The following is a 20,548-nucleotide window of genomic DNA, read 5'->3' on the forward strand; positions in this document are numbered from 1 at the left end:
TCTTCCTGCTCTTGGAGTCAGTTCAAGGAGATGCTATCGGAAAAAATGAAATGATGAATGCTGATCCTTTACCAGCTGATGTCCAACAATTTGTTCCCCAAGATATCTTAGTTAAGCAGCATTACTACCTCACAGTAACACAATTCTTTTTTCAAGCATAAGGCATTCCACTTAAAAGGTCAAGTCTCAGGCATCAGTTGACAGATTTGTTACAGTGCTGTAGGTGAGGTGAGATAAATCTAGGTCAAGACCATTTTAATAGTTTACTGTACTATAAAAGAGATTCAATGTTAAAAGAGTGTGTATCTGTAACAATTTAACCAACCATGAAAATATCACAAGAATCAGCCTAGACTTTCAACTAATTTAGTCGACATATCTGGGCTAAGCATTCCAGAGAGATGGGACTCTGTTGCCTTTGAAACCATATATGCTACTGAACGTTGAAGACACATTCAGAATGTTTAAAGCAAAAAATGTTCCTACACAGATGTACCACAGTACCTTCTGGAAGCTAGCAAGTTGTCTCAACTTTTAAAAGACCCGAGATCTATAACAACTTTGATATAAAATCTAACTACTAGAATAAAGTTGAATAGGGTCAGTATGTTTTCACACATTTTGCTAAGGAAGGCATACTGCCAAAATAATGTGCAGTTTCTGCAATTTAAGTGACTGCTATTCTAAATTACATTAAACTTTACATACTTCAACAGTTTTACAATAATGTAAGAATGAAAAATAGGTGTTTTGTTGTCAAATAAACGTAATCATTACCTCCACACTGCTCTGTCAAATACATGTGTACTATCATTATCTGATATGTAAATTGTATTTGGGCACACTTACAATATATTATTGCTTCAGAAACTCAAGAATAAAAACTAATTATTTTTGTTTCATCTGCTGAATTACTACCTTTTTGAATACAAAAATGATGCAAAACGAAAGGGATTAAGTAGAAGATAGGAAATGCTGTACCATCTACACATTAACATGATAAGCAATTATACACAATTCGAGTTTTGAACATTTAATATACATACTTGAACCAGGAAGGAAAAGTATTATTAACAAAAATGATGCAAAAGCACACTGGGATATTATTAAAAAAAACTACTACTGCTATGTTTATCAGCCTAGCTATACACTCAACAACTATACATGCAACATAATTTGAGCAAGCAGCATACTGTAATTCACATTGCATTGCATTCACTATGCATTCTATGATGCTGTATTGCTAAGGCATGCTGTATTGTTTCTTGGCAATGGTTGAAACAATCCATACTAACCCAAAGTTTCACAGTTCCCAGAAAAGTGCAAAGTTATATTGTACATATAATACATATCATATCTCTCTCTCTCTCTCTCTCTCTCTCTCTCTCTCTCTCTCTCTCTCTCTCTCTCTGTGTGTGTGTGTGTGTGTTTTTTTTTTTGGGGGGGGGGGGGGGATGCAAAAGACATTTGCAAAAGAAATGTTGTTTATTTAAGAATTGTAAGAAATATGTTAATATATTTACCTTCAATTCTAGAACTTTAACAGCTGGAGGTCTCTTCCTTTTACCCTTTTCCTCTTACTTCAGTTTCAGAACTGAAGTTTCTTGGAAACAGACACAGTAGGTACCACCTTAAATGCGCCTGATGTCTTGCTAGGCACAAGTCTCCCTGCACTTTCGTGAAGTATATTGTCTATGCAATATGTACTGTGCACCACAAAATTCTGTTTAATTGTGAATATGGCCAACTGCATAGCATCCTTTTCTTGTACGATTAATGTATTTTGATATGAATTCTGTAGAACTTATCAACTACCCCTGCAAATTATATTTAGTTTCATTATTGTCTCTCACATCAGGTAAATCTTTTTATCTGAAACAAAGATCCATTTTTTTCTTCATCTGAAAATAACTACACAATGCTTGCATCTCATAAGTAGTTACCAGTACTTTAACCTCTCAGCCATCTGGTTTTTAGGTGTCTAGAATTCTTCATACATGAAGCAGTCCTTTTTTGACTCTGAATGCAATTAATAGTCACCAAATCACTAAAATTAAAAAGTTGCAAAATCTGAAGACTTAACAACATTCTCTGTATGCCCTTTCATTTTCTTAGTATCATATTTCTAATGTCTCCAAAGTGCCACAATTCAATTACTCAGTGTTCACACTTTGCATCCTCACTTCTTGTTTGATACATTGTTTTGCTCTAAGTAAAGTTTTCATTTTTCTCTTTCTCCTTGGCATTATTGCTCTGAATTTTGTTTACAATACTGCTTAATCATTATAATCTATCGAGAACTTTTAGTGTACTATCCCCAATTCTGATTCCTCACAGCCTGTTGGCATAATTTTATCTAGCTTAGTTGGGTTCTTTCCCCACTTTATTTACCTGACATCCATTGTCATCTATTTTTTTTTTTTTTTTTTTTTTTTTTTTTTTTAGCATCTGGTACACTCTTCCTTATTTTCAGAGAAGTTGGAGTGTCAAAAACCCTCTACTTTTCTATCATTCAATTACTTCAATGCTCCCGCATGTTGCCTGTTTGGAACACTGTTTAAACAGACAGGTCTTATTTTCTCGAGTTACAGATTTTTGCAATATAGAGCTGTATTATTGCTGCAGAGTCCTTGCAGGTCACCAATGTGCTGTGTCGAGTGGGGTGGGGATGGACAACTTGTTTGGAGGAAGCACTCACTATGCAACACTTTGAATGAACATACTACCTCACATAAAATGTGAATGTCGCGCCTCCCTCCCCCCTCCTCCCCCCCCCCCCCCCCCCCCCCCCCCCCCCACTATCTTGCTTGTTAATTTTCAGAGAACTGAGAATGAAAAATGAAATGATCATCAACGTTCTGGGTGTCACATTTGAGTGCAGCCACTATTTATACCATAGATTAATTTTTGCCTGGGGAATATTTGGCTCATCTGTCTATTTTTAACAATTATGCTTATAATGCAAAGATATTTTAGCCCATATCTTTTATTCTCAGAGATCTTGCCACCACTATGGGGTGGGAGGAGGAGAACCCTTGTGTTGTAACTATCGTGAATTGTTCACTAACAATTTTATGTCAGTCAGTAAATTAAATTGTTACGCATATATGTTCTATTTTAGTGAGTAAACTGTTCTATTTTATCATAAGTAACATATAAAAACAACGATTTGTTCTTTTCTCACACTTTTATTAATTTTTTGGACTTCAGCAGTATAATGATAATTCCTTTTAGAATAAAACTGGTATGTGCATTTTTTTCCCACTTCAAATATTTGAGGGAACAGAGTGAAACTGAAATAAAGAACATTAAGTTTTGGCACAAAGGTAATTTTGTGGAACCGATTTTTTTTCCTGCATTTCATATGGGAATACATTTTCTCAAGTTAAGAATGTCAGCAGATTGAACTTTCCTAATCATTACATAAAAATTTTGAATACTGTCTACATACTTTTTTTAAAATAATGAGAGTTTATATCAGATTAAATATATAAATATAAAATTCACAGCATATGTAATTGACTTACAGAGTGAATTACATTTCACTTTCAGAAAATGAAATGCAATCAGAATTTGAGCAAAGTAAAAATTTCAATGCTTCATCTACGAATGTCATTGCTTTGTACCGCTCTCACTTCCCACAGTAAATTTACACTTCAGTGTCCACTCCACGAGACACTATTATGGAGGAAAGTGCACAACACTGTAATATCTTTTTACATATACTCTTTATGTCAAACGTTGCAGCAATGCTAATGAGAATATCTCAAATACACCCAAAGGAAAAATGTTACTTGCTATTTACTCTAGAAGAATCATGAATGTGTGTATAGCTTCATATGAAACAATTGTGAACGACAAAAATGGTGAAAACAGGACCTTATTTTGTCGCATACCATGTGGCATGATATTTTGAGAAGCAAAACAAGAAGATAGTCAGAAGAAACATTTGTTCACACAGATGGAAAAAAATCCGTCAATTTGACTGGCTGAGTATAAACAATACTAGGATAATAGACAACTATGCACTGTGTAGAAGAAAAATTTAAAATGATTTGTCTGCTGTACTTCAGCATACACAAAATTTTTGTGGCACCTTTGGGATCACTCTCACGAATGGAAAAAATCCATTTGTAAACCCGATTACTACTTAACACTTCCGTTGTATAGTGAGTGGTTTTCTTTTATCTTTGTCAGATAAATGAGCTATCAAAAATGTCAGAGCTTCAAATTACACTGCTCTGAGACAATGACTGGTTGCCACATGGATGCACTATTTAAATTAATCAGCTAGTAGAAACATAATTAAACGTAATTAAACAACAGTCCTATACAGTACATTGGACTTCTATATTTGATATCAAATTGTACCAAAAACCAGTACCAACACACATTTTCAATTGTGGTGACATGGTATGACCAACACTGCTTAGTTAATGACAATTGTACCAATACTGGCTGCAAACATCAGCAAGTGGAAAATCCTAAGAGAAGTTAATGCCTTTACTGTACAGAAGGAATTAGCTAAACTGGCACACAGACATGCTAAAACATGCCAATACAACAGTCTCTCTTTTTCATAGAAACGGTACATACAATTAGCAACAGTCATGAAATGGGCTACTGATGAAATTTTACTTTAACATAAATAGCGTCTAACTAATCACTTCTTTTTACTCTTTTTTTTTTAAATGTAACACTTGGCAAAGATATTCTTATTCTTGACATAATTCTTGTGAGTTTCTTAGTTACCTGATAAGTTTTCATCAGTTTATTTGAGAGGACAATATGGCAATTCTGTACAGTGTAATTTTCTATCCAAGCTTCACCTTTCACAAGACAAGAAAAGTAGAAGCTGTTTCTGCTTCCTTTTCATATAGCAAATTCTACATAATTAGTTCTTTCATTCAGTGAACAATCAAATTCAATTTTCTCTGACTACTAATGTCAGCTAAAAATGAAGAAAGAGTAGGAAACAATTCTTTGAAAACAGTAACTGAGTACAATGTAGGATGTGCCCTGAAACATTATTTAAAGATTACATCAACATTTGTACAAAAATAATTTCTGGAGTTAAATTTATAATCTTTAACACACAGTCAGCCTTGAAATACATTTATAACCACAAACATCAAGATATTTACAAGAATAGATAGTAAAATAGTACATCAGTAATGAAAGCTACAGGTCACATCCTGGAAGGACAGCACGGAACACTCATGTACACATACAACATCTCTTGCATATACAGAGAAATATAAATTAACTTGTACTGATGATCCGAGTTGCTGCCTCCAATGTTACCAGAATATCAACACAGCACATGAAAAATGTGCTTTTTCCTTTGCATCCATTATGCAATACAAGCAGAGACAGTTTTCTTAACTGCATCTCGAGCATATGGTATGTATGAGATAGAATACCACGTCATGGCAAGGGATTGAAGGATAACAAACAGCAGTGCCAAGCCAGCTTTCTTCCACTGGAAAAAATAATTGTATTGATGAGATTATTTTTAATGATTTTTAAGCAGTAAAATAAGTTGTGCGTGCTACACTTACATAGAGTACTGTTCTTGGCAAACATTATTTACTAACTAAGGAACAACCCATTGTAACTAAAAGTACTCATTAAATGAATCTCACAATAAACTTATTTTTAAACACAGCCTCACAATACAATAATAAACTTGCACCATATATTTTTGCTTGCCAACAAGTAAAAAAGAAGTCAATCATATTTACAGTATAGTTCTCTAGCACTTATTTTCATTCCTTGTATTTCAGTGAAAAAGAAAGCTAATTGTCCAATATCTGAATTGTACAAGTGTGCTTTTTAGTTGAAGAATTGAAATAGCAACAAGTGCTGAGTGAGTAGTACAATAATGAATATTATTTTGAAGCAAAATTATTAGTTAGATAAGATTTTAATTACAAATTTCATTTTAATAGACTTTTTCCCTCATCCTCCTTGTAAATTTTTTATAATATTTACAGCAATTATGTAGGATTCTGTTAAACCACAACTTAACTGTTGTGTGACAAGAATGATTATGGATTACATTACACAAAGACGGTTCTAAAAACAAGCTGGTAATGAAATTACTACTACCGTAAGTTATTTTGTCTCTAGTCATTGGTTACTGTAATTCCTCCCACAATATTTATGTTATTAAATTTATTTTATTGCCCTTTGTCTGTTTCGGAGGTTTTCACACCGATCTGTAGAAGGTGCACACTTACAATTGTCACGTAAAACAAACAGTATGTCTAATATTTGTTCATTCATCCAGTTTCTTTTTTCTATTCTTAAGTAACTTTGACCTGTAAGTACAATGCATCTTTGACACACACACACACACACACACACACACACACACACACACACACACACACACAAATAGGAATTTACCATATGAAACTGCAAATATATCTTATTACTAACAACAAACAGGGAGTATAAATGGACAAGGGGGGGGAAACCCACCCGGATTTTACCCGGATTTTTTCCCGGATGAAAATACACTTTCTCCAGGATGAAAATACTGTTTTTCCGTGTTAAGTGACCGTATACTTTTCCTCGGCACTGTAAAACTTATCAATCCTTTGAATGTTTATGGTCTTATACACTGACGTAGAATTTTCGAGCACTTTAGAAAACTAAACTGATTGGGGGGGGGTTACGTCTTGGAAAGATCTTTGATGTGCAGCTCATGACAGCATAGGACACACAATGTAGTCAGCCAATAGCAAGATCACTCTTAAGAAGAGCAAACACACAAATAAGAAAAGTTAATGGTTTAAATTAATATACATAGTGTTGCTACAAGAAAAACAAAGCTTTCACTTATAATATTGGTCTCTAAGGTTAATACGCTGCAAGAGAAGCTAAGCTTCCACATACAATGTTGATCTTTTTTGTGCTTTTCAAACCACAATTCGCAATATTTTCCCGTGACCTGTTAGAAATAGGGTCGTTTCAGCAGTTGCCAAAGAGCACCAGGTAACAGGCGTCACTGCGCTTACGCAGCTACGATGACGCAGGAAGTCCGCATGTTTGTACGTGTAGAACATTAAAAGATCTTGCATTATGTCATAAAAGAAACAAGACATGAGAGAATACTTCAAGAGCATCGGAATTTGATGAACCATACTAAAATGCATAATTCGGCTTAAAGTGCACATTTGTATATCCAGAATCGGGTGTACATTTTCTTGAGTACCAGTACTGTATTATCTCATGTTTGGTTCTTTATTATGGCATAATGCCATACAAGCTAGAAGATGTAAAACGTGCCCTTGAAATGCAGTGAACAGTTGAAACTAGCCAGCAGTGTGAAATTAAACACTTCGTTTCAAATAAATTGACTGCCTCAGCCCAAAAGATTAATAAAAGCCAAATCTCTTTAGCAAACCGACAAAAATAACTTCATTGTTCTGCAAGAAGATTAATGCTTGACTGTCAGAAAGGTGGAAATAAAACCTGAAACTAATAACAAATTTTAGCCTTCCATAATTATGTGAATGTATTTTAATTCATTTGATAGCTCCTGGCCACAGAAATCCGTTTTGTTTTCATTTAATGTGAGAGCAATAAATTAAGAAGAAACAGCAAAATCACTAAACGTAAACACGGGTCACGTGGAGACCACCCACCTCCCCACTACAACTCAGACTGCTCTGTGGATCAGCCCCAGATCTGCGATATTTCCGAACCGGGGCAATACTAGATAGTGGTGCCCAGCCACACATCTGTAGCCAGAAGCAGGAGAAGGTCCTAGTCATACGCGACTCAACTGCAAATACTCAAGAGCCTGCCTGCAACTGCTCAACCTAATCTAATATAAACAGCTGTCACATCACGATAATCTGAGGCAATTTGTTGTTAGGAAGCATTGCATAGTCTTCCTAAAGCCTTTGACACACTTTGCTGGTGGCAGACGCTTGTATGAGCACTGTGTTTTATTGTTGTATACGGCGTATTTCCTTTGAGACTAAAGTTTTATTTTCGTTTTTTTTTTTTCCTCGGTCATTCATGTTTTGTTGCTGCAGCATTATTCTGCAGAAGTGGGATACAGTAATAGCCTTTGTTAGAGTTCTTACCAGTCAAAATCACAAAAATTTAACTGAAAACTAAAACAATGAAAAATTCCCGGAATTCTAAAAAATCTCTGGTTTTTCCTGGTTTTCTCCCGAATGAAAAAATTCACGGGTTTTTCCCGGATCTCCCGGGTCATATACACCCTGACAAACTACAGAACAGTTGTATACAACTGTTAACAAAGACTACCAAATACATAATAATCAGGAATTTACAAGCTTAAGTATGATTCTTGTTCCTGCCACACTATAGGGCAAATAGGCAGAATTACCTGATGTAGGTTGCGCAATGATTAAGCACACAGCCGCTTGCCACACAGCTGATGAGAGTGAACGTGCTGTCACAGATATTGAAAAGAATTTTTAAACCACACACACACACACACACACACACACACACACACACATTCAATCATCCAACAATTGTTAACTGAATGAAGAAACTGTTAGCAAACAGAAACTTCATTCAGAACTTTCACACTGTTTCACAGTCACAGGAAAAATGACAGATGTACACCAGTCAAATACACATGCTAGAACAAGATTTTCATAAACTTGTGTTATACTTCCTTTCAGTATCTGTACATATAACATCAAAATATCTGTTAAAGATTAGTGTTCACCATAGCCTTCTTAAATGGAGTATGTAATATGAATGTAGCTTATGATATAAGAGAAATTAACACTATGCAATATCATATACTTAATGCATGAATACAAATGCTATCTACATAAAACAAAACTAACTGTAACTTCTGGTTCCAATCAGGTGTGTGTTGTACTATAATCTGACAAACAAACTGTTTATAATTCTCTGTGCTTATATTTCAGTAGTCGCACAAAAGAAGAAGAAGATGCAAATGTCAAGAACACATATTTGATCTACTATTTGTTTTATGTAATAATCTACATGTGCACCTTTCATAGGCAAGTCTGAAGACACCTAAAACCAGGAAGGACAATGAAATAAGTTTGAGGACAAACGTACTGGTTACTAGAATTCCTTCAAAATTAATTTATAATAGAGTCACAGTGTTTCATCATCCACTATGGAAAAAAGAATCATATTTCATCATTGCTGGTAGACTTCTCCATAAGTACTCGGCAAATCACTGTACAGCATGGCAGAGGGTATATAGTGTGATAGAATATGTAACCTTTCTTCTTGTTCCTGTCACATACAGATTGCAGGACTAATGACTGCTTAACAGTGTGTGTGTGTGTGTGTGTGTGTGTGTGTGTGTGTGTGTGATTAACCTAATTCTGTCTGCATGGTCCCAATGGAAGTGATACAAAGTTGAGTGAAGAATATATCTACTTTTTTCAATTAATACGTGGTTTTTTTTTTGCATAGGCTTTCATGTGATAATTCGTGCTTATTTTCCAGAACCTGCCAATTAATGTTTTTCAACTTTTCCATAACTCTTTCCCATGAGTCAAACAACCCACTTGTGCCGCCCTTCTTTGCATACATTCAATATATCTCTCTTAACTAATCAAATATGTACTGACTGATGAGATAACAACCAACATTTAAGTCCCATATATAGATATCGTTTAATGATCTACTTGATAAAGCTTAAAGCATTTGTTATATTTTGTGGACCATGGATGCTACAGTGGTGGGATGGCTTGTGCGCCTCAAAGATACAGATACCTGTACCATATGTGCAACCACATTGCAGGGGAAACTGTTGAGAGGGCAGACAAACATTGTTCCTGAGGAGGGGGGCAACCTTTTCAGTCTGGATGATTTATAGATGTGGCCTTGTAACATCAAACAATGTAGCCTCACTGTGCTGGTGCTGCGAATGGCTGATAGCAAGGGGAAACTACAGCCGTAATTTTTCCCAAGGCAGCTCTACTGTGTGGTTAAATGTTTTGCATCCTCTTAGGAAAAATAATTCAGCATTTGGATCTCCAGACAGTGTCTACTCAGGGGGTTGTTGCTACCAGAAGAAATGAAACTGGCATTCTAAGGATAGGAATGTGTAATGTTAGATCCCTTAATTGGGCAGTTAGGTTACAAAATGTAGAAAGGGAAACAGAAAGGTTGAAGTTAGATACAATGGGAATTCGTGAAGTTTTGTGGCAGAAGGGAGAGGCCGTCTGGTCAGGTGACAACATGGTAGTAAATACAAAATCAAATAGGGGTAATGTGGGAGTAAGTCTAATAATGAATTAGACAATAAGAATGTGGGTAAGCTACTATTAACAGCACAGTGCAAGCATTATTGTAGGTCAGATAGACATGAAGTCAAGTCAAAACACACACACACACACACACACACACACACACACACACACACACACACACACACACACACACAACTCTTTTGACAATGTTGACTGGAATATTCTCTTTGAAATTGTGAAGGCAGCAGGTGAGCCATGTTGGCTCAATTCTATCTATTTACATCTTTGCCTACTGGCACAATGTGTCTGTCTAGTTGCCAGGTGGTTTTTCGGTCACCTCTTAGTTGAGTCTTTGGTTGTAATTCCTGGCTTGCTGATGCATTCCTCATAAGTTGAGTTTTTATCTTGTAGTAATTGGGCATAATTTATCCAGTAGTGTCCGTTCTTCTAAACCACCTTATTCAGACCCATCCTGCCGTACATGCCCCTACAATGGTTTCCCTGTCTGAAGTTGAGATTTTATCCCCTTCTTTCCTGTCAAGCAGTTCTGTAAAATACTTTTGACACATTTCTAGGCCTTTGCTTTTATCTCCAATTAGATTTCGGTCCTTATCCTTATAGAAAACTGCAAGAGGTTGGAAACCATTCTTCAAATCTCTTGTTCTTTCATAGAACCTTCTGATTCCTTTATTGTCTCCCATTTCGTCCAGCTGCTCTATCCTCCTCCTTTCATGCTGCCTTTTCTTTACCCTACCAAGCTTATCCGCTCTTTTCTCTGTATTCTTCTGCCACTAACCTCGTGTTGCTGTGCAACATTATCTGTCTCGAAACTTGCTGGCAGATTAAAACTGTGTGCCGGACCAAGACTCGAACTCGGGACCTTTGCCTTTTTCGGTCGAGTGCTCTACCATCTGAGCTACCCAAGCATGACTCACACCCTGTCCTCACAGCTTTACTTCTGCCAGTACCTCATCTCCTACCTTCTAAACTTCACAGAAGCTTTCCTGTGAACCTTGCAGAACTAGCACTCCTGAAAGAAAGGATACTGCGGAGACATGGCTTACCGTATTTACTCGAATCAAAGCCGCACCTTTTGTCGGTTTTCGTAATCCACAAAACCGCCTGCGGCTAGAATCGAGTGCAAAGCAAGCGGAAGTTATGAAAAATGTTGGTACGTGCCGCCACGACTAACTTCTGCCGTAGAATATATGTAGCGCTACGCAGGCATGCTTTGTAGGCACAAAGATAAATACTGGCGCCAAAACCTCTGCGTCAGTAAATAAATTTTTTTAAAAAAAGTCGAAGACGAGCTTTTTTTCTCCGCCGCGAGTTTCGACCACTGCATTTTCATACATTATCCAACGAAGTAAATACAAATTCCGTATTGTTCATCTTCGAATGTAGCACAATTTCAGTGTACTACGAAAATCTGACTGGCAAGACTGTTTGGGATGTTTGTCAATATGGCCAACTCTACGTTCTGAATTTTTTCCTATCTGTGAGAAGAGATGGGTGCTAATAGGAACCTGATGAAATTTGAATCACATACAGTATTCTCTTCCCCATAATAATAATACAAATATAAACATATTGCCATGTATTCTTCCATGTTTGCTGCTATCTCATTTAAATCCTGTCTGCCTAATAAACTACGAAACTAGAGTGAGACAACAGCAAACGCGGGACAATATACGTATCGTGTCATGTTTGTATTCGTATTATTCTTATGCCTAATAGTGATACAGTCAGAAATGAAGCACGGCAAGGGACTAGATTTTTAAATCTAAGATGACTCTAATTTCTGTGCAGAATTTGATGTAATAAAGAAGCGGCCGCAAAGATTTTCAAACGGAGAAAAATTTTCGCCTAACTCTCGTTCAGAACATGTTCTATCATACGTAGTCTATTACTTGACTCTTGTTGATCATTATCAAAGAAAGCAACAGTATAAGTAACAACAAATAGCAGTCTCTTGCCATTGTTTCGCTAATGAGACGGTTCTTCACCTTTTTTTTTTAAATTGTACGCGGCGGTAGCGCGCACAAAAGCAAGCCATGTCGCGAGCCGCGACAGGCCGTAAACATGCACTATCAGAATGCGACAAACAATGCATGACACAGTGCAGTAATGCATTTTCAGCTTAAGAGTGACGCAAACACCAATAACAAAGAAAACGGCACTTATCAGATCAAAGCAAAATAAGCAATCGATTCAAACCAGACGAAGCACGTGAAAAAGGAAGGGTACCCGTATAAATACGGACGGAGCGCCTGACGCATAGCAATGGCTACGTGGTAAAGCTTAACTGCTAAACTTACGACTCGAACCAAACTACTGTAGCTGTATCGTCATTCATTCGACCTAAATTGTGTCTCATATTACAATGGACCAACTTTGTTTCGATTTGGAGGTGTGGCCTAAAACTTTTCTCTCCCCTTGAATTTCGAGTCTCAAATTTCAGGTGCGGCTTAGATTCGGGAATTTTTTTTTCCTTTATTTCGAGTCTCATTTTTCAGGTGCGGCTTAGATTCGAGTGCGGCTTAGATTCGAGTGCGGCTTAGATTCGAGTGCGGCTTAGATTCGAGTAAATACGGTAGCCACAGCCTGGGGGATGTTTCCAGAATGAGATTTTCACTCTGCAGCAGAGTGTGCGCTGATATGAAACTTTCTGGCAGATTAAAACTGTGTGCCGGGTAGCTCAGGTGGTAGAGCACTTGCCCGCTAAAGGCAAAGGTCCCGAGTTTGAGTCTCGGTCCGGCATACAGTTTTAATCTGCCAGCAAGTTTCATATCAGCACACACTCTGCTGCTGAGTGAAAATCTCATTCATTATCTGTCTCGCTTCATTTCTCTTGCGTACTACCGTTGAGCATTCCTCGTCAAACCCCTTAACCACCCTTTTGCGTGGTTCTCTCCCCAGTATCTCTTCTGCAGCTATGCTGATGGCAATTTTCAATGACTCCCATTTAGTTTCCACATTATCTTCATTCACTGTGTTTCTCCCTGCTTCCAATAACTCTTATAGTTTCTTCCTATATTCTTCCTGTGTTTCCTTTGTTTGGAGTCTCTGTATATTTTGTTTCATTCTTATCTTATTCCTTTGGTTTCTTACCGAATCTATCTTCTGCCTATATCTAATTTGTACTAAGTAGTGGTCTGTGTCTCCATTTGCCCCTCTGCAGCTGCTAACTTCCATAATATCTGATGCATGCCTTTTGTCTATGAGTATGTGATCTATTTGGTTTCTTGTGTTTCCATCTGGTGATACCCATGTACATTTCTTAATATCTTTCCTTGTGTTATAGGTGCTTTTAATTATCATGTTCTTCCCACTGGTGAAGTCTGCCAGTCTGAGCCCATTATCATTACTGTCATTGTGTAGGCTTTCCTTTCCTATTATACTTCTTTACACCTCTTCTTTCCCTATTTTTGCATTTAGGTCTCCCAAGTATAATTTTCACATCGTGCCTTTGAATTTTACCAATTTCTTCTTCCAATTTGGCATAAAATATATCCTTTGCATCTTCATCTGGTTTGACGAGGAATGCTCAATGGTAGTATGCAAGAGAAATGAAGTCTTCTGTTCTTACATATTAATATACAGTCTTTAAGAAAGAAGTTGGAAGAATTACAGTACTGGTTAGAAACTTCAAACTGTGGTATACTTAGTGTAAATGAGCACTGGCTATATTCATCAGAAATTGACCTCAATATTCCATTTGGTTACTCCTTAGCTAGTAGTTTACTGCAGATCAACAATTGGACATGGGGGTGTTGCAATATACAGGGTGATTCAAAAAGAATACCACAACTTTAAAAATGTGTATTTAATGAAAGAAACATAATATAACCTTCTGTTATACATCATTACAAAGAGTATTTAAAAAGGTTTTTTTTTTCACTCAAAAAAAAGTTCAGAGATGTTCAATATGGCCCCCTCCAGACACACGAGCAATATCAACCCGATACTCCAACTCGTTCCACACTCTCTGTAGCATATCAGGCGTAACAGTTTGGATAGCTGCTGTTATTTCTTGTTTCAAATCATCAATGGTGGCTGGGAGAGGTGGCCAAAACACCATATCCTTAACATATCCCCACAAGAAAAAATCGCAGGGGGTAAGATCAGGGCTTCTTGTAGACCAGTGATGAAGTGCTCTGTCACGGGCTGCCTGGCGGCCGAACCATCGCCTCGGGTAGTTGACGTTCAGGTAGTTACGGACAGATAAGTGCCAATGTGGTGGCTCTCCATCCTGCTGAAATATGAATTGTTGTGCTTCTTGTTCGAGCTGAGGGAACAGCCAATTCTCTAACATCTCCAGATACTGTAGTCCAGTTACAGTAGCACCTTCGAAGAAAAAGGGACCAAAAACTTTATTGGCTGAAATGGCGAACAAATGTGCAACTAAATGAAACTTTATAGCTCCCTTAATTCGCCGACAGATAGTGCTTAGCTCTGCCTTTTGTCGTTGCAGAGTTTTAAATTCCTACAGTTGAGGTATTCTTTTTGAATCACCCTGTATATTAAGAATGCACTAAATCTACAATACTTTGCTATTGATGTCACAGACCTGTGTATAGACACGACCTTTGAGGTTGCAGTTATACCTAAACATAATATTACTGTTGCATCTGTATATCGCACACCATCTTCCAGTGAATATGAATTTATCGTAAAAAAAAAAAAAAAAAAAAAAAAAAAAAAAAAAAAAAAAAAACCACAACTGTTAGTCTTACTAACTAAGCCTAAATATAAATACCAAAGAATCTTAATTTTTGGTGATATTTATATCAATATCAGGGTACAGTCATATCATATTGGAATTCTTGGATATTGCTATTGTCTAAATGATAAGCCTACAAGATATAATGCAAGCTTAGACAATATAATAAGTAATATCCATGAAAATAATGTTGAAATTGGAGTAGTCAAGTTAGGCCTAGCTGACCATGATGGCCTATGGATTACAGTTCCAGTCAGCATTCCAGATGAACAACACAAAAATGTTAGACCTATGAATGAATGCAACGTAAGAGAGTTTAGAGCTAGATTAAGGTCAGTTAACTGGAATGACCTCTTATACAAAGATATGTGTGTGAATAACACAAGCAAATGATTTATAGAGGAAATTGCAAGAATATTTGATGAGTGTTGTCCCAGATTAGTAAAAAGACAGAATAATAACCAAGCTCATGAACCACAGAGACTAAATAATTGGTTTACACCATACCTCAACAGCATCAGGATTATGCTTCTTATGTTTAAGGACAGATCTCATAACAGCAACGAGTACAAAGTTATGTACATTAGAATAAGAAAAATTTATAGATCTGAAATAAGTTTGGCAAAATGTAGGGCGAATGATAACTATATTCTTAAATCCAGAAACAGCTGTAAAGCTGCCTGGGAAGTAATTAAAAGTGAAATAAATAGACCAACAACTCATCTAGCTATACCCATAGCCCCAGATATCTTAAACTCACACTTTGTTAACTTCAGTTTACAACAAGATTTGTCTCCCCTCAACGCCATGCTTGATGCTAAAACTCTTTTAGGTTCAAATAAGTATGTAGTCCATAAATTCTGCTGGGCAACAGTAACTGAAAATGATGTTAGCAAAGCAATAGGCAAACTAAGTAGTTCCAGAGCAGAGGACTTCTATGGTCTGTCAAACTTTGTCATAAAGAAGATATCAAGTGATCTTCTGCCCCCTCTAACCACTCTCATTAACCGTATATTACAGCAAGGGATTTTCCCTGACTGTTTGAAAATGGCAGTAACTATTCCCATATTTAAGAAAGGAGATAAATCAAATCCAAGTAACTATCGCCCTATCTCATTAATCCCAATAATATCTAAAATAATCGAAGACTGTGTTCACCAACAAATGAATTACTATTTTGAGAGGAATAACTTGTTAAGTAACTCACAGTATGGATTCAGGTCTAAACTATCCACAGTTAAAGCAGTTGAAAATATTGTTAGTGATATATATGATGGCTTTGAAAGTATATTAATCTCCTGTGCTACTCTCCTAGACCTGAGTAAAGCATTTGACACTGTATCTCATAGTACTTTGATCATGAAATTAAGACACTACAGCATGGAAGAGGACACCCTGAAATTATTAGAATCCTACTTAAGCAACAGAGTACAATTTGTTAGTGTAAATGGGCAGCTGTCAAACCCACAAACAATAAAAAGAGGTGTGCCACAGGGCTCCATACTTGGGCCCTTCCTGTTTGTAGTGTATGTTAATGATATGCCACAGTATTTACTCTGTAAAGCAGTCCTCTATGCAGACGATAGAACTTTTATCAATTCAGAACAGACTCTTGAATCTGTACGAGAAAAAAATAATATAATATTTGAAAAATCGGTTCATTGGTTTAGTGCAAACCCCCTATTCATAAATGAAACAAAAACTGAGGAAATATTCTTTAATTTGAAGGTATCAAACAAAGAAAATAAGTCCGTTAAACTGCTAGGAATGATGATTGACCAGAAACTTAGCTGGGATAAACATGTCACATACGTCTGTTCTAAACTTGCACGTGCTATGTCCCTACTTTATAAGTTTAGGAGTAATGTCAGCCAAAACTTACTGCTGCATTCATATTTTGCTTATATCCACCCCCCTCTTTCATATGGTATTCTGCTCTGGGTAAATTCTCCCAATTCAATATCAATTTTCAGATGGCAAAAAAAAAAAGCTCTTCGATGTATAGTGGGTTTATCTCCTAGGGATACATGCAGGGAACATTTCAAAAAACTTAACATCATGACAGTTCCTTATTTGTACATCTATTATTGCTTACTACACGTAAAAGAAAACATAGCTCAATATCCCCTTAGGTCATCTGTCCACATCCACAATACAAGACAAAACCACACAATTGATCTGCTATACTCTAGACTGTCTAAGATACATAATAGTTATAAATATGTAGGCCTCGAACTGTTTAATATGCTCCCTAAAATTGTACAAACAATATCTAAAAGTAAATTTAAGACAACATTGGGTCAATGGCTCAAAGGTAACGCATTTTACTCAGTTGATGAATTTAAAGATTGTAATATGGCAGATTTGCTGTTTTAACATAGAGAAAGGTACCTCTGCCTGTAGTAGGACCTAAATTTGTATCAATAGCTTAGGATAATGACATAGTGTCATCAACATGTATATGATAATGACAGTGTCATCAACGTGAATACTCCCTGCTTAATATAAATCTGTATAATGTTTTCTTTTTTTATTGTAAAATTAACAATATATAAAATTCCAAATGTGTGCTATTGTACTACACTAACATTCATATGATTTATATATACATTGTTATGAGAATATAACCATCTTTATACTGTAATTGAACTTATTGACGAAGCCCACTGTATAAGAAAATACTTAACGGCTAATAAAGATTCCTATTCTTAATCTTATTCCTTAGGGGCGTAGACATTAGCTATTGTAATGTTAAAAAAATTTGCCCTTATCCTTACAGAACACATTCTGCCACTTATTGCCGTAAAACCAATTACATTAGCCTTCATACACCTGTACAGAAGGAGACCAGTGCCTTGGCCTGTATCTCCATCGCTATACATCATTAATCCCAACGCTATCATTCCTTGCCCTTTCCATCTGGTTTCTTTTATTTCTGCTATTTTCACTTGATACTTATATAGTTCATTCCCAATTTCTTGTAGCTTGCCAGGCGGGTCGTCAACAGGCAATCCTTTCCGTTCTGAGGGATATGCATAGTATCTGCAACAGCACTTTTTTCTGGGGTGGGGTTGTTAGCCTCATGCCCAACCCCAGACTTGGAGGACCTGGATTTTTTTAGGGTTTACTCCCCTAGGAGGTTGGTTTCCCTAGCCCCACCCTACGTTGTGGGACACTCTTTGACTCCTCCATCGAGACCAATCCAGCATGGGTGACCGTGCCAGTAGCTACGCTATCGCTGGCACAGCTCTCGACTTCGTCAGAGCGCGCAAACCCTCCCGCCCAGCACTGAAGGTGCCTACGGTAAGGCGGTGTCCCCTGGTAGAAGGAACCGTGATTGAGAATGAAAGGGAACAGGACTCAGAATTGGAATCAGAGATAGATGTAAGGTATCGAGAAGAGGAAGTAGTACCAGAGCTAGAGGAAGTGAAGTATGCTATCAAGACCCTAAAAAATAATAAAACAGCAGGAGAAGATGGCACAGAGGCCAAATTATTAAAATATGGGGGAAAGAAAATGGAGGAGGCAGTCTGTGAAGTGATAAAGAAAATCTGGATAAAGGAGGTAATGCCTAAGGACCAGAACATCTGCCCATTACATAAAAAAGGTGACAAGTCAGAATGTAGCAATTATCATGGAATCACTCTCTTAGATGGAACATATAAGATATTTAGTAAAATTTTAGCCCCCAGACTTGAAGGGATGATGGAAGGGTTATTGGGGGACTATCAGGCTGGATGTAGGTGGAACAGATCCACGATGGATCAGATATTTTTATAAAGACAAGTGATAGAGAAGTTTTATGAGTATGACAAGCAACTACATCAGTTGTACATTGATTTTAAGCAAGTGTACAACAGCCTACACAGGAAGAAAATTATACAGATCATGAAAGAATTTAGAATCCCACTAAAACTGGTCAATTTGACAGAAATGACAATGAACAGTGTGTAAAGTAAGAGCAGAGCAAGAACTGTCTGGTGAATTCCAAGTACAGAGGGGGCTACGACATGGAGAAATGACCTCTACAATGCTATTTAATTTAGTTTTAGAAAGGGGATTTGGTAAATGCCAATAAACCCAAGAGGAACAATACTTAATCGGCAAGTTAAAGTGGTAGCATATGCGGATGACGTAGCATTAATGGCAAGGAATGTAAGGGCACTAAAGGGGAACTACAATATGTTAGAGGAAGCAGCAAAAGAAGTAGGTTTAGAAGTAAACATAAAAAAACAATGTATATGGTGATGGGGGAGCCCAATATAAATGGACAAAAGAATTCAATAGTAATGAATGGGAAAGATTATGAAAGAGTAAAATATTTAAATATAATTCCAGGAATGTTAGTAGGAATACAAAAACCAAAATATACACGACCTTATTAGACCTAGAGTAATACATGGATCAGAAGGCTGGGTATTGACATTAAAGGGGGACAACTGGATATTGAGATGGGAAAGAAGGATACTGAGAAGGATTTTTGGAGCAGTGAGAGGGGAAGATGGCTGGAGAGTAAGGACAAATGTAGAACTACAAACTCCATTTGGACAGACGGATATTGTTTTTAAAATTAAGCAGGGAAGACTAAGATGGGCAGGACATGTACAGAGAATGCCAGAAACTCCGGGTGTCAAGAAAGTTTTCATGGCAAAACCTGACGGGAGAAGAAGAAGAGGTAGACCCAGGAAAAGGTGGCTGGACGATATGGAAGAAGAACTGAAGGCGATGGGAATAAGAAATTGGAGACGGAAGGCGATGGACAGAAGAATGGAGGCAGGTGATACAGGAGGCCAAGGTTCTTCAAGGACTGTAGAGCCAACGAAGAAGACGAAGAAGAAGAAGCTGGGTTTTTAATGTAATAGTTTTAATATTGATGTAATGCTCAATTGTTAAATGGTATTGTATTATTTTTACATGTCAGTACCTTGAATATTCCAAGAGGTTTCCCTGACTGAGGATATATGTTTCTAGAATTATGTGATTCACTTCGGCCAGTGTATAAGAAATTTATTTGTTTATATTGAACCTATTTGTGCATTGCTTACCTGTAAATCTGAACTGAAGAGTTTCCATTTTTAAAGTATGTTTGAAAATGTTCTATATTTACGTGGTAAGATGGAGCAAGAGAATTCAGAAGAAATGTATTTTTGGAAGCCTTACTCTGATTGATCGAATAGGTTTTCAGATTCATGCAATTCAACTTTGACCAGTGTTATAAAAATTTATTTTTTATATTTATTTATATTGAAGCTAAATGTGTGTTGTTTACCTGTAAGTCTGAATTGAAGAGATTCCATTTTTAATGCGTGTGTGAATCACTAGGATGCGTAGTGTAAGCAAAATGGCAATTATCGAATCAAGAACCATGCTGTGATTGAATATCTTAATTTGAAGGAGTGACACACAAGGATAATGTGGAGGACATGTGGAATACACCTAAGGACAGTGCTCTGTCTTATGCAACAGTGAAAAACTGGGTGTCCAACTTCAAACATGAAAGAACGAGTGTGGAAAATGTGCCAAGGAGTGGAAGGCCTGTCACCGTTGCCACTGATGAAAGAGCAACTGCCATTCATGGTAAGATTTTGCA

The 20,548-nt window shown here is 36.9% G+C and overlaps 1 protein-coding gene across 1 annotated transcript in view; it reads right to left on the reverse strand.

Moving 5' to 3' along the window:
- Positions 1-3,168: 3,168 nt before the first annotated feature.
- Positions 3,169-20,548, reverse strand: part of LOC124784954 (vesicle transport protein SFT2B) — a 69,765-nt gene continuing 52,385 nt past the window's right edge. Inside the window, exon 4 of the mRNA XM_047254184.1 lies at positions 3,169-5,482. Coding sequence (XP_047110140.1) covers positions 5,354-5,482 — 129 coding nt within the window. The 3' untranslated portion in view covers positions 3,169-5,353. The remainder of the gene's footprint in view (positions 5,483-20,548) is intronic.

The sequence above is a fragment of the Schistocerca piceifrons genome, chromosome 1, assembly GCF_021461385.2.
Source record: "Schistocerca piceifrons isolate TAMUIC-IGC-003096 chromosome 1, iqSchPice1.1, whole genome shotgun sequence".
NCBI lineage: Eukaryota > Metazoa > Arthropoda > Insecta > Orthoptera > Acrididae > Schistocerca > Schistocerca piceifrons.